Below are 14,727 nucleotides of genomic sequence, written 5' to 3' on the forward strand. Positions count from 1 at the left end.
TGAGGCAGTGTTCACAACGACTTCAGTGTTTATCAGGGGGTGAATGGAAGATTATTAAGCCTTCACAAAGAAGAAAGTGCCACCATTTATGATGACGTGAACAAACCAGGAGGCTATTCTGCTATGTGTGACAAGCCAGATGTTGAAAGACAAATGCTGTGTGAGCTCACTTGAAAGCAGGATCTAAAAAAGTAGAAAGCACAGAAACAGAGTAGAACAGGGCATGTTACAGGGGGAGATAGGTGAGGAGATGGGGTTCAGGGGATACAGCCTTGCAGCTAGGAGATGAATAAATTCTGGAGACCCCCCTTCCCCCGCAAAAGAAAAAAGGAATAAGAAAGTTCTATTGCAATTGGACAATGATGGGCTAGTCATCTTCACTCACTGAAGCGTCACCAACATGCAGCTTGTGCCAGGACCAGGGAGAGGACTCCTGCTGGATGACCCAACAGTAGCTCTGGTGAGTGTCTCCAAGCAACCGGGCTTGCCTCTGCAGCCCTGGCCTCTGGCATCTGCTGACCATGTGAGCCAGCCCTGGGCGCAGCTGCCAGGACCATTTGCAACACCTCCCACAGCATGCTGGGGGCAGCCGTGGAGCCACCCGCCTGAAGAAAGCCGTAAGCCCACCCATCTGGGTGGCCATACTCACAGCCAGCTGCCTGGGCCCTGCTGGACCCTCACTAACACCTGCAGGTTCAGGTGCCAGCTCCTGAGATGCATCCACTCTGGAGGTTCCTGGTCCTCCTCCTGGGGTTGCTAGCCTTGCCCTCGGCCCTGCTCAAGCAGCCTTGGCCTGGACTGACCACGGCCCACAAGGATGGAAGGTCCACCCTAGCAAGAAGTGAGCTTACCCCTGGGCATGCCCTGCTGTCTGTAGAGTGTGGAGAGGGCACAGCCTGGGCCCCACCACTGACTGCTGAACCATCTTGGGCCAGCCTCTCATCTAATTGATTCATTTACTTATTATTTATTTATTTATTTATTTACTTGCTTAGTTATTTATTTACTTGCTTAGTTATTTTTCCCTTGGATCTTAAGTATAGAGACTGAGCTAAATTTTTCCAATTTGTGGCATACGGTCTCTTGTTTTATGCCATTTTCTCTTTCTCCTTTATCCTCATTCCCATTTCCTTACAGACCTTGTCAGGAACTACCATGTACTTAGCATGTGTATCTGTGTCTGTATCGGGCTGGGCATGGTGGTGCATGCCTTTAATCCCAGCACTTGGGAGTCAGAAATAGGCAAATCTCTGAGTTTGAGGCTAGCCTGGTCTTATATTGCGAGACTCTGTCCCAAAACAACAAACCACATCCGCGTCCTTTGCAGGAGGTGTTTTACTTTGTATGGCCCTGGCTCATCGCTTGCTCTGCTTTTCTCTCTCCACTCTACTCCTGGCATTTCGGTTGCATTGGCTGCTGCAGAGAAGCCTGTACATTTCATTACCTCCATTTAATTGGCGCTCCCTCGGGACTGTCACCTAAACTGTCTGTATCTCCCCATTGCTGGAAGCAGCATTGAGATGAGTATCCTTGGACATGTCCCTACTAGAACATGTGGGAGAACTCCTCCTGGATAGATATATCCAGAACAGATGTATGCTCTATTTAATTTAAACTGTTGGAGTCCTCTCTAAATGGCTGTGCTGGTGTACACTCACTCCAGTTATAAGAGAACATATCTGTCTGCCATTCTCCCCACCACTGGAAGGTATCCATCCACCTCTATCAACCAGCCAGTATTGCCAAAGCAAGATGCCATAGGTGGGGTGGAGCTGGGGTGGTGGCAGTGGAACCAAACAACAGATGGCTAATATTTTTACATAGTTCTGGCAGCTGAAAGTTCAAGTTTAAGGTGCTGACAGGTATGGTGTCTGGGGAGGGATCTCTCTTGCTGGCTTATGGGTAGAACCCTCTCATAGCCTTTCAGAGAAGGGTATACCTGATGTCTTCCTCTTACAAAGATACCAGTCCTATCAGATTAGGGCCAAGCCGACTTCATTTAAATGTGTTTACCACCTTGAAGGCACCATATCAAATACAGCTGTCCCTAGGTACCCGCGGGGATTGGTTCCAGGTTCCCCTTTGGATCCTAGAATCTTTGGGTGCTCAAACCTTTTACATAAAATGTTGCAGTGTTTGCACAGACCTGATGCAAATCCTTCCTCATACTTGAAACCATCTCTAGATTACTCATAAGACCTAGGACAATGTAAATAACATGTAAATAACTATTATGGCTCATTCAGTGAATAATGGCAAGAAGAAAGACTGAGCATGTTCAGAACACGAGTAATTTCTTCCAAGTATTTCCAATCCATGGTTGATTGAATCTGCAGATAGAGCAGAAGGTGAGCAGTATTCCTCCCAAATGGCACCTATTGACTTTGCTAAACAGGAATAGTTTCAAATTCACCAATATCTCATTATATAGTTTGTGTTCGGAGTCTTAAGATCTCGTCACATCCCAGAATTACTCTAGCTATCTCTTTCAACAGTGTTCTAGTTTTACCTTCCACACTGAGGGTGTTAATCCACATGGTGGGCGTTTATTTCTGTGGGCATCTGTGCACGGAAAGTGAAGAGCCAGCCTTATTTCTGCCCACATGAGTTGGTTTCCCAGACCATCTACTAAATGGCCGAATTCCCAACACAAGGACTCCTCTTTGTACTCCACCTGCTTACAGACCTGTCTCTGTAATGTAACACTTTAGTTATTACGTCTTTGTGGAATACTGCTTTTTCTGACAAACTTTTTATTCTTCCACATGAATTTTCAAGTGTGTTGAGTTCCTCTCTAAGCCTTTATCTGGACATCTGATCACACCCACATTGAATCTGTCTGTATATTTAGAAGAAAGAAATACTTCCACAATGGGAGACCCTACCCATAGGTTTAGGAAATTTCTTAAAACGGATCCATTTCTTCTTTGTGGGGACTTGGAGACATAAGTGCTCAGCAGAAAGATATCCTGGGCTCACGCCGGGCCTATTTTCTCTGTACCCAACTCTTACACAGCAATATGAACATCACCACCCCTTCTCCATTTCCAGTTATTGCGCAGGGCCTCCTGAAGCACAATGCTGAAGGCCGGATCCAGAGCATGCGGCTCCTGGACCGTCTGAATGTCTCAGGGATAGCAGCCCCAGGGATGGTGGGCTGGCTGATTGGTGGCATGAACTTCCAGCAGCAGCAAGAGATCAGGTGAGACCTTGAGTCCCACTCCAGACTCTGGGGGCACTCTACAGACCTCTGGGTCAGAGGACAAAACAGAGAACAAGGCTTCTGAAGAAGGAAGGCATTCAGATTCAAGGAAGGCAAGACACAAAACCCAAGATGAGAGCAAGCTTGAGGCCACTGTCAGGAGCTGTTTGGGGAGGTGGCACATCAGGGCAATTAGCAATAACAGCTCAGAAGCAGAATATCTGCACTTAAAGCCCACCTTTGCCTCCAACTTTGGGAAAATTGCTTGGCCATTCTAAACTCACCTGTAAAACAGTGACACAGAACAGAGCCTGGATAAACACCTGGGTTATCAAACGAGACCAGGGCTGCAACCAGACACTTGAATCTCCATTCAAGTAGGGCATAGCTTTGTGGCTCTGCATGAGCAGTGGACTACACTGCCCACAAACCTTGGGCCCTCAGCAGAGAAACAGTCACAGTGATGGTCCCACTGCAGGAGATGCTGGGGACTCTGACAGGCCTGCCCAGAACCTCTGTAGTGAATACAGGGGACATATAACTCTTGGTAGGTGGGGTTTCCATGACAGTACTGGGTACATCCTACAGTACTGGGTACATCCTACCCACACCCACTGAGGCTGCTCCCTTGAACCTTCTACTTCCCAGGACTCCATTCTGCCCTGGCAGTGCCGTTCTTCTGCCTGCTCTGCTCCCAAGCACCTCTTCTTGACACGAACTCCTCATTTCTCTCCATCTGAATGAACAACAATAGTCACCAGGAGGGTTTTCCTATCAAACATGCAGCCAAAATCACCCTTTTTAGTCATTCCTTTAACAAATGTTACAATTGTCATCAACCATCTATTGTGTACAAATCACATTGAAAATAGAGCTATGAACAAGACCTATGACCTTTACCTTTGGGGAGCTCGCATCCCAGCGAAATAGGCCTCAGAGAGTAATAACTAATTCCAGGTGATGAAGAGACATGCCACAAAAAACAAATTTAGCAAGGTGAGGGGTAGAAGTGAGGAGGCTGATCAGGACCTGTCTGAGAAGCAACCCTAGAATGCAGAGAAGAGGGCCAGTGACAGGAGAGAGATGGGAGAGTGGTCGAGGAAGAAGAGGCTGTAGGCGCAAAGGCCCAGAGGTAGGAAAGGGACGGGTGTGTCTGAAGAAGAGAGAGCACCCCACATGTCAGGCTCAGCAAAGAGTGGGTGGTAGAGGTGGGGAAACCAGTGCCATAAGGCAACTGTGTATAGACCCTGCAGGTACATGTCCATGGTGTACAGTTTGTATATTTTGACAAGAGTGGGGATGAACCAGGAGAAAAGAGGCTATATGAAGGCCACCCAGGCTGCCTCATGGAGTGTAGTCTACAGAGAGGCCAAGATTGCAACAGGGAGCCCAGGAAGGAACTGAAGCATCTTCAGGGAGAGATGATGTAAGCAACAGAGGTGGTCGAACTCACGTATGTTGCAAGTAGGCCAAGGTGATTTGCAAGTAGCAATATACCCAAAAGCGTGGGGGTACAGTGTGTGGGAAAGCCAAGGAGCTTCCCTGTGGAGTCCCAAACAGATGATAAGGCTGTCTATTACAAAGGGAGCCTTGGTCTGAGAAGTGGCCCAGGGTCCTGGGAGGGAGGATCCAGCCTGTCAACATCTGGCTCTGGAATGCACAATCTGCAGCTGTGGGGGATGCTTCAGGAGCCCTGGGACAGCTGGCCACTCAGGCCGTCAGAGCATCTGCACCAAGCTCTGATTCCCAGCATGACCACCTGCTCCTCCCTGCACACCAGGCTGGCCTTGCTTCTGACTTGCCATCCCTCACCTTTGTGGGGCCTCTGCTTTTTCCACGGGCAGCATCAACATCACCAATGTGCAGCTGGACTGTGATGGGATCCAGATGGCTTTCCCTAAAGAGTGGTTCTCCGCAAACATCACACTGGAATTTGACGTTGAATTTCGACTGTGAGTCCTACCCAACAAAGCAGAGTCTCTCAGGCACTGTTCCTCCTTCTCAGGGACCCGGGAGCTCGGGGTGGGGTGGGGTGGCAGACTAGAAAAGCCAGATTAGGGGACCCAAACCTGAACTCAAATCCTGACCCGCTGAACTAACTCACTGTGACCTGGGATGAGTCACTCTTCCCTGAACCTTGGTTTATTCTGCTGCAGCAGACATGACACTCATAGTGAAGGGGTCATTTGCTCATTCAGACCCATGTGACGTCATCACCTGGGTCCGATGAAAGAAAAGGAGAGTAGGCGCTCCTCCTCTCCCTCTGCTCATTCCCCTCCTGCTCGGACTTCCTGGAAGGGAGCCAGGAGATGCAGCCACAGGGAAAAGCTCTTAAAATAGCAGCTTACTCTCTCTCAGCTCTTGAATTTCCAAAGACTCCTAAACTGACCTCCTTAAGCAACGTCTTTCAAACGTCTCTCCAAGTTGGGAGTGGGGAGGGAGTGTGGTAGTGGTTCACTGGTGGAGCCCACGTTTAACACGCCCAGGCTTTGCATTCCATTTCTAGCACCAGAAAAAGAAAAACAAGCCCAGAGGTCCCTACGGTCAAGGGCTGTTTTCTCCTTACTCGCTAACCCAGGGTTAAGTGGACACGGTTGTTGAGAGGACAGTGGGTGGTGCCTGGCTTTGCCGCTCTTCTTGCTGGCTTCCCCCACCTCCTCCTCCTCCTCCATCCCTTCTGCCTCCTCCCCTCTCACCATAGGCCCTTCAATTCGAATATCATCAAAACGCATGCCCGCATGGGCCTTGCTTCAGAGTCCTGGCTGGAGAAAGATGAGTTTGGCCGGAGGGAGCTGGTGATGGGCAGATGCCACATGGAGCCCAGCAGTGAGGATTCATCTATGTCCACTGAGTAAGGCCTTCCGCCCTTCTGGGGCAGCCCTGACTCATGAGCAGCTGTGGCTTCATATCCCCAAATGTCCTCATGAGTCCAAAGCAGACTTCATCCCTTCATCAGGACTTGCTCCTCCTGTGTCCCCCTCCCAGAAGCCAGGCCCTCCCCCGCTGTGTTCCCTGACCCTACCCCATTCTCTGCCCACCACAGAAGTAAGTTCCTAATGCCGAACTCTGCTCCTCCCCCCCCCCCCCGCCCCGGTTCCCGCTCCGAAGCCTTTAAGGGGAATAACAAATTCAGAAAAGCCTCTTGAGCCCTGTGTCCACATCCCTGCCCAGGTCTGTGGCCATTTATCCTCCACTAACAGTTGCTCATCTTCACACCCCATGCCTGCACATGGTGATAACTCTTCTAGAATGCCTTTCTGGCCTTTTTAAGTACCTCACAAAGATATCCCCAAGTATTTCTCGAGAAGCTCCTAGTGCCAGGCTCCCAGCCTAATGCTTAGAGACACCAGGGTGAACAAGACAGGCACAAGAGGTGCGTGGAGTTCTGAGGACCGACCAACCAACTGTCCATCTCAACACACAACTGAGAGGAGTGTGCCGATTTCTCTCTGTAATTCCCAAGTGCTGAACCACAACATCCTTCATGCCTGCCATGTAGACATCAGGTGTGTGGTGCCAACTCAGACTGTAGCAGACATTGACGTGGTAGAGAAAGACCATGAACTCTAGCGCTATCCTGCCATGTCCTGATAAGACTCAGCACTTACTCTCTGTGTGACCTTGGCCATGTCACATCACCTCTCTGGGTCCCCACTCACTATGTCTTACAAGAATACCTCCCTAGAAGGCCAAGCTAGGATCCAGAGTAGGAAAGTGTGTTCAGTACTTCCCTCCCAGCATTAGCGTAGCCTGGACTGATACATTCTGTCCTGAATTCCCACCTCTTTTCCTAGGGCAGTCCCACCCAAGATGAAACATTTTCTCCACAACATCCGAGAAAGCCTGGGGAAAGTTATCCCGAACCTAGTAGAAAGTCAGGTAAGGTGTCCGTGAGTGCCATCTGCCCCACAAGCAGCCATGAGTCTGACGACCAAGGCACACATCTGGGTAATTTAGCAGAGAACTTCTAACCCTGGGTTTTGGAACCTGACAGCAAACCCCATCAAATTTGTTTCCACAAGCAAGGGGCAGCCACCTTAAGTGTCCATGTCCTCATGTGTAACACAGGCAGTTGAAGTCCCCACCTCAGAATTGTGGGGCTTCAGGAGGCAGGGCATGGGTGTGCTGTGCATGGCTCCTAGGGGTTGACTGGGTTCTGCTGGAATCCAGTGGTGCTGGGGCTCTTTGCCTCAGAGACCTCACTTCCTTCCTCTCCCTGGCTGACCCTGTCTCTGTGCTGGGGACCTAGGTATGTCCCCTGATCGCTGAAATCCTCCGACAGCTGGATGTGAAGTTGTTGAAAGGCCTTGTGGGTGAGTGTTGGGGTCCACCCTGGGAGGCTTCATTGGGATTGGTAGGTACTAAGGGAGCAGCCATAACTCTCATGTGCTGTAAGAATGTATTATAGGGACTCAATTGTAATGTCCCCCTAAAAAACTAGAAGGAACCCCTGCAACGAGGCTGTACCCTACCAAGTCACCAAACCAGAGATTCTAGCTTCCCCCAAGAGCTTTGCAAGTCCAGTAGGAAGGACACCCCTATCTAAACTCAAGACTATTCCTGCTCCAGAGATAGGTAGACTGCTTCAGCCCCTGCCCTGGTGGAGTTCACAGTCTTGGGAATGGAGGGCAGGAAGTCATCCATCAGGGGATGTCATTCTGAGCAAGTGATGGGAATGCTCCTGGCCCCAGCCCTTGGAGGATGGATGGGAAAACACTCCCTTCTCTGTGGACCTGGGGATTAGAAGGGTCATCTAGCAACCAAGATTCCCCTTCTCCTTTCAGAACAGGTGGCTGCTCATAATCTTGGTCAAGCCTGAATCAGTCAAACCTCTTGGGTGCCAGGCTCGAGGGGCCTCCCGCTGCCTGCCATTGGTCAGAAGGAGATAGTTTCGGTTGAGACCTTAAGTCTCTCTTAATGTTGGTCTTCTGCTGTCCCCTGGAAACAGGACCCCCAGGTTCCAAGACATCCTGTCCTCTCCAACAATAAACTCTAACTCTGAAGGATACACTAGCCCTGCCTGAAGGATACCACCACCCCCTAACCCCACCCGGCCTTGAGCTTTTGTGCAAATATCCCTGACTTGCTCATTGGCCCAGTAATGGTGGGAATGCCCACTCAAACCTGCTGTTTGCAGCCAGGGACCTTGCTCAAGGCAGGGAAAGGCCAGAGGTGTCTCACTTCTCATTTGCTCATCTATGTTTAGCGAGCACTTACTCTGTGCCATGTCTGTTGCTGGGCTCCCAGAAGTCACAGAGAAAACATAATAAAGCACGAATACAGAAGAGACCCAGGATCAGACCAGACTCGGCTCTATAAAAACAACCAGTGTCCCCAGCCCCAACACAAAAGATGGTAAGAGGGCAAGCTCAGCAAAGGTTTGGAATAAAATGAGTGGATGACTCCTGGCTTGAGAACTCACTCTCTGTATCTTAGACAAAGGCCCTCATCTGCAATGTAGGACTAAAAATTCTACAGGACCCATAGCGCACTGCTGGCGTCAAGGAAACCACACCACCACTTCAGGACACTGGCAACATTCAGTCAAGCTGAGCGCGGCACCTGCTCAGTAATGTCGCAGGTTCGCCACTAGGTGTCAAAAGACAAGGGTGCCATGGTCACAATAGCCCTAAAGTGGCAATGTTCCTGAATACCTCCAGAGAATTGACAGGCAGGTAGGAAGGTAGGAGAGTCACACGTTGTGATGAAACAGTGACGAAAATGACCCTCCACTTCACACAGTCATTTGGGTGAATCTTCCAAAGTTGCATCAGAAGAGCCCGCACTGAAGAGCACGTGTGGCAACTCCAGTGACACGAGGTCAAAAATAGCAAAGCTAATGAATGCACACTGCTAGAGATCAGGGTAATGATGGTAGGCGAGGCTCAGCAACAGGGAGGGACTTCTAGAGAAGTGGTCACGGTCTATTTCTTGACCTGGTGCTGGCTATGGGGAAAAGTGTTCAGTCTGTGGAAAACCCGCTCAGTTATTCGTGTATGTACCTTTTTCTAAGACATAATATAGTTTAACAATTTTTAAAATAAAATATTTAGCATGCAGCACATGTGTGTGGAGTATATGAAAAACCATTTGCAAGATGTTTTCCATGTGGAAAATGTTTATTCAAGGCCACTGAGTTCATTGTTAACTATATGCCTACTGGCTACTCAGTGATTGAATGTTGAGTCCCACCCTAACCCATCAAAGGTTGAGGATCAGTATAACATACACATAATAATAATAGTAGCATGGGCTAGAAAGATAGCTTAATGGTTAAGAGTGTTTACTGCTCTTCCAGAGGTCTCAATTTCAGATCCCAGCACCCATGTTGAGTGGCCCATAACTGCCTGTAATTCCAGCTCCAGGAGAACCCAGCACCTCTTCTGGTTTCCATGAGCATACACATGGCACACATACACATACCCATAGATAAAAATAAATCTTTAAAAAATAAATAAATATTCATTTTCATTGATCCCAGCTGGATCAAGAACGGAAAGGGAGAACAAGGAAAAAGAGACCATGATAAATGAAGACCCCCATGGGAATAGGAAGAAGCAAAGTGCTAGAGAGGTCCCCAGAAATCCACAAAGATACCTCCACAATAGACTACTGGCAATGGTCGAGAGAAAGCCCGAACTGACCTACTCTGGTGATAGGATGGCCAAACACCCTAACTGTCATGCTAGAAATCTCATCCAGTGACTGATGGAAGTGGATGCAGAGACCCACGGCCACGCCCCAGGTGGAGCTCCAGGAGTCCAATTGGCGAGAAAGAGGAGGGATTGTATGAGTGAGAATTGTTGAGACCAAGATTGGAATAACACAGGAACAAATAGCCAAACTAGTGGAAACACATGAACTATGAACCAATAGCTGAGGAGGCCCCAATTGGATCAGGCCCTCTGGATAAGTGAGACAGTTGATTAGCTTGAACTGTTTGGGAGGCCCCCAGGCAGTGGGACCAGGACCTGTCCTTAGTGCATAAGCTGGCTGTTTGGAACCTGGGGCCTATGCAGGGACACTTTGCTCAGCCTGGAAGGAGGGGACTGGACCTGCCTGGACTGAATCTACCAGGTTGAGCTGAATCCCCAGGGGAGTCCTTGCCCTGGAGGAGATGGGAATGGGAGGGTGGGCTGGGAGAAGGGCGGGGGGGGGGGGGGGAGCAGGAGGAGGGAGGACAGGGGAATCTGTGGCTGATAAGTAAAATTAAATTATAAATTTTTTTAAAAAAAAGATGGCACTAGAAAAAATAAATAGATAGATAGTAGTAGCACATATCATAAGTACATGAAAAATCTTCAGCATTTCATTAAATGCCTCACAGCAACTCCATGAGTTATAAAAACTGTCACCCTGTTTACACATGAGAATTCTGGAAGAGAAAGTTACTTGTCTAAAGTCACACAGAGAGGAACTGACCATGTCAGCCCCGTCAACCCCATCAGTCACACGCAGGCAGCAAGATTCCAAAGCTCACACTCTTAATTGTGAACTCTCACACACACACCCAAGTCTTCCCTCCTTCCCAACAACCCCCTCCAGCCTTCCCACCCCCCAAGGGGAATATGATGAAATCCAGGTTCAGGTGAATTGACAAACTCAAACAAGGAAGTGTCGACAGCTCAGAGATGAGAGGAGGGCCAGAGAACTTCTTATCTCCATCTTTCAATTCAGACTCCCTAATCCGAAACGCTTCACCGGGGATTTGCAACCCTAAACGCCATGTTCCCGAACATTCCACTTGATAGCCTTTGGCTTACAGGGTTCTTCCTGCTCTTGAGTCAAAGAGCAAACACAGGAGGCTAGGCCAAAGGCTGATGTTTCCTTGGGGGACAGCTTTTGTCTGCATTCCTCCTGGCACCTCCTGGGGCTTCTCACGGTCTCCATCAAGATGCCCCCTTGGTGTTCTCTAATCCTGTCTTCGTTATAAGGTTCACAGAGTCAAAGCTTTTCCACACCTGCTCCCAGGACAGCTTGTTGGACTATGGATCCCTCTGGTGCTCTTGGGGTTCACAGTGATGGGTAGATAAAGCACAACTATATCCCCCAATAGTCAGAACTTTTGTCCAGGTCCCACCTCTGGGTGCCTTAAACTTTCCTTGCCCTCTGGTGTCCAGACAGCCTTTGAATGAGCTCTGTAGCTGGTGCTACACCACTTTCCCCAAACTTTAGCCTCTCACAGCCTTGGGACGTGTTTGTGCTTAATTCTATGTTGTAGGGGAGGTAACCTAGCTCAAAGAGAAGCCTTGAAAATGTTCTAGAGTTTTCCCTCACAGTTCCTATAGTTAACAGTGATGTAACTCATACTCTAAAGACCACTAAGAGAGTAGGCTTTAGGTTGAGTTATTACCACAATTTTTTAATTCAAAAATGAATGAAATAGAAAAGAAAGAGAAGCAAAGGATGAGGAGAGAAACATTTTTCCCAGCGTCATTCAGCTGGTGATGGGCCTGTCAGATTTGGAACTCTACGCCCACTGACGTCATGGCCCATATGAGGCCTCCAGAGAACATGGCCAGTTCTTCCTGAACTGAAGACTTGTCCTTGAAAGGCACTGAAACGATAAGCCCTAAATGAGGATAGCCTGTTGTCACTTGTCTCTAGCTGAGGTGACCTCAGGCAGGTCACAGCTTTATCTGAACCTCAGTTTCCTCCAAAAGATTGTGACAAGTGGTATCAGTCCCCAGTGCCTCCTAAGAGGATTTTGCCGCTGTCTGTCCCTGACGCTGTTGAGGTCAGTCTCAAGGGGGGTTTGCCTGTGGCCAACACTGCCTGAGAAGACCCGTAAGACCCATTTTCTCGTCAAACTCCCTCCTTCCCCCACCCCCTCTGCCCTCCGGAGTTTCCAAGCCCATCTGAAATCCTTCTCAAATTTACCTCCCTTGTATTCCATTCCCAATTCTAGAGAATGAACCTGGAATAGACTGTAATCTTTTAAGAAGGCAACTCAGCTCTGCTCTTTAAAAATAAAGCCTGTGTGGACTGGGGCTGGATTTCAATGGTCTTTGGAATGTCTTCTATATCACCCTGCTGTATTCTGTGAGATAGATTTTTCTTAAGCCTCTGCAAATCGTGTCTTCTGTTCTTGGTTAATATGAAAACCAAAACTGTGATCCACGCACACCACCAGTACAGGCTCCGGAGTACAATCAGTGTATCTGGGAAGGGGGATGAAGGGGCACCACCAACATGTGACTTCTCTGAAGCATATTGGGCCTCATCAGTGTCCCCTGAGGGTCTGGAACACTAACTGTGAGTCTTGCTGCTGTGTCTGCTCAAGAGCGTCCCTGCTGGGGCACCAAGTATACAACCCATGGAACTCCTCAAGGAGCAATTCTAGCAGAAGTAGAGATCGAAGGTGTTAAGTTTCCTAAGTCTAAGGTTTGGGCCCAGCTAGTGAGAACAGATGGATGGGTACCAAGGGCAGTATGGATGGGGAATGTTTCCGACTGAAATGCCCTGGCCCCTACTATGATGGTCCCACAAAGCCATATTAGGTTAGAATTCATACAAGTTCACACTGAGAGAAGGGTGCTTTTACTGAATGTTACCTTAGTGTGTTTGACCGATCTGGGACTTTTTAAACTCAGGGCAGAGTGCTGAAAGTAACCATGTAAGGATGTAAAACAAGAGTTCCCACCTTCAAGACTAGACAGTTCCCAGTTACTGTCTCCGCCTTGGATACACAGCATCGTCTCTGCCCCATACCCTCAGGCAAGACTATGGGGGGCTGTTAGCCCAGCTGCCTGTACCCACAGTTCCCTGTGTTGGAGCGGGGGTAGGAGGAATCCAAGAAAAACTGAAGAGAACACGGTTCCAGGGTTTCAAAAGGCATCACACACTGCCTCTCTCCCTCCCAAGACAGAACCCGGTATGGATGGACTCAGGAAACCCCACAGACATGCTGAGTGGGGAATAGAAGGTGTCTGTGCTCACACCCCTGCCCAGGGCCAAGACAAGGAGTGACCCAAGGAGAGATGGTAAGCCAGAGGGCTTAGATGGGTACAGGCAGCTGAACTAACAGCCCCCCATAGTCTTGCCTGAGGGTATGGGCAGAGACAATGCTGTGTATCCAAGGCGGAGACAGTAAATGCTAAATCTGAGGAAGCCAGGTGGCATGTGATGTGCCTGTTTTTCCAGTCAAGGTAGCCTCCTTTGAGCACCATGGTACAGGTAAGTCCCCTGGAGCAGAAATGAGACCTCAGAGGGAGATGAAGACATTTCTGTAACTGAACAAAATACCATCAGAAGTAGCAGGTGGCATGTAAACCGAAAGAATGTGTGGATGCCTATGCTACCAAACGAGATGTGTGCCAGCTCCTCAGTTGTGCTTTCCTCACAGCCCTGAGGTGTGTGTGTGATGCCATCTCCATATTAGACGGGAGAACAAAGTTTCCATAACTGGAGTGGCCCTCCCAGGTCAGCATATAGCTAAGACCCAACCTGCCCTGTTTTCTGCTATAACAGATACCCAGCCTCCAAACTTTCAAGATTTCCATCAACTGAATACACAACCCTAGCTCTTTTCCAGGCCTTATCTGCCTCAATTTACCCAAAGGTTAATAGCAAGATGTACTCTCAGAACAGGCTTAGGGGCATTCCTGTCATCCCAGCACTCAGGAGTCTGAGGCAGGAGGGTAAGTTCAAGGCCAGCCTGGGCTTCATAGTAACTTCAAGGCAATCCCATGTGATATTGCTTGGCCTGGGTTGTTCTCACCATTCAAGACCTCGACCTATACCTGTCTTGGTTTTTCCCTCTGTAAAATAGTCCTCATAGTACTAAGTAGTGGAGAGTAATGCTTCATTACTCTGAGGAAAGGATAGGGGTTAGGGGAGAGATCAGGCGGGTGCAGGATCCCTTAAGCATGGCAACTCGGAAAGATGTTTCCAGAAACCAGAAGTGGAAAGTGTAATGTGGGAAATCAAAACAGAGAGCAAGTGTGAGAAATCAAGTTGGAGAGCAAGTGTGGGGAAGGCTCAAGCCCCAGTTTCTCACTGTAGAAACCCAAACCCCACCTCACCAGGATGAATGGACCTGGCACAGGCTAGAGCCTGGCAAGTATTCACTCCTGGCATTAGTTCCTTGCTTTTATTATCCAATGAGCTGACTTCGAACTCTACCACTTCCTCTCTGGACCATTTGTGCTAACCAGGCCCAAGTTTCCTCCTCTGTAAGGAAACAGCAGTGACCTTTCTGTCCCAAGATCTTATGAGGACCTACAGGCACATGACAGCCATGTACCAAGGGCTTGAAAAACAAAAGATCCACCTTGTACATGCACACAAATGAAACTGAAGGGTAGCTCAAGATAGGGAGGGCAAATGTAGTTTGACTCCTAACACGGTGGGAACAAGAGTTTGCCAACTGTAGAAGGAAAGAATGGGACCAGGGGACAAGAGCCACATGAGACGAGAACAAGGTCAAGGATCCTGAGTGGTCTGACTGACTGCTCTTTCAACACTGAAAGTCTGGTCTTCCAGCCATGTGAGCAGGGGCCTTCAACCTCTGCCTCGTGCATGAA

The 14,727-nt window shown here is 48.9% G+C and overlaps 1 protein-coding gene across 2 annotated transcripts; it reads left to right on the forward strand.

Moving 5' to 3' along the window:
* Nucleotides 1-478: 478 nt before the first annotated feature.
* Nucleotides 479-8,210, forward strand: Bpifa3 (BPI fold containing family A member 3). 2 transcript variants are annotated; one of them, XM_059261679.1, is made up of 7 exons: nucleotides 479-841; nucleotides 3,052-3,202; nucleotides 5,047-5,154; nucleotides 5,904-6,053; nucleotides 6,997-7,081; nucleotides 7,452-7,515; nucleotides 7,992-8,210. In XM_059261679.1, exons 1-7 carry the CDS (start codon nucleotides 715-717, stop codon nucleotides 8,003-8,005), a joined length of 699 nt encoding a protein of 232 aa, XP_059117662.1. In that variant the 5' UTR covers nucleotides 479-714; the 3' UTR covers nucleotides 8,006-8,210. The 2 variants fall into 2 exon arrangements, with proteins under 2 accessions (XP_059117662.1, XP_059117661.1); XM_059261678.1 differs by having other exon boundaries at nucleotides 480-841; nucleotides 7,987-8,210.
* Nucleotides 8,211-14,727: the final 6,517 nt, after the last annotated feature.

This window comes from Peromyscus eremicus, chromosome 4 (genome assembly GCF_949786415.1).
Source record: "Peromyscus eremicus chromosome 4, PerEre_H2_v1, whole genome shotgun sequence".
NCBI lineage: Eukaryota > Metazoa > Chordata > Mammalia > Rodentia > Cricetidae > Peromyscus > Peromyscus eremicus.

Coding starts and splice junctions, on each gene's coding strand:
- Bpifa3 (XM_059261678.1), top strand. CDS start 715: ATGCATCCACTCTGGAGGTTCCTGGTCCTCCTCCTGGGGTTGCTAGCC. Junction 3,203..5,046: donor CAGCAGCAGCAAGAGATCAG/GTGAGACCTTGA, acceptor TTCCACGGGCAG/CATCAACATCACCAATGTGC. Junction 7,082..7,451: donor CGAACCTAGTAGAAAGTCAG/GTAAGGTGTCCG, acceptor CTGGGGACCTAG/GTATGTCCCCTGATCGCTGA.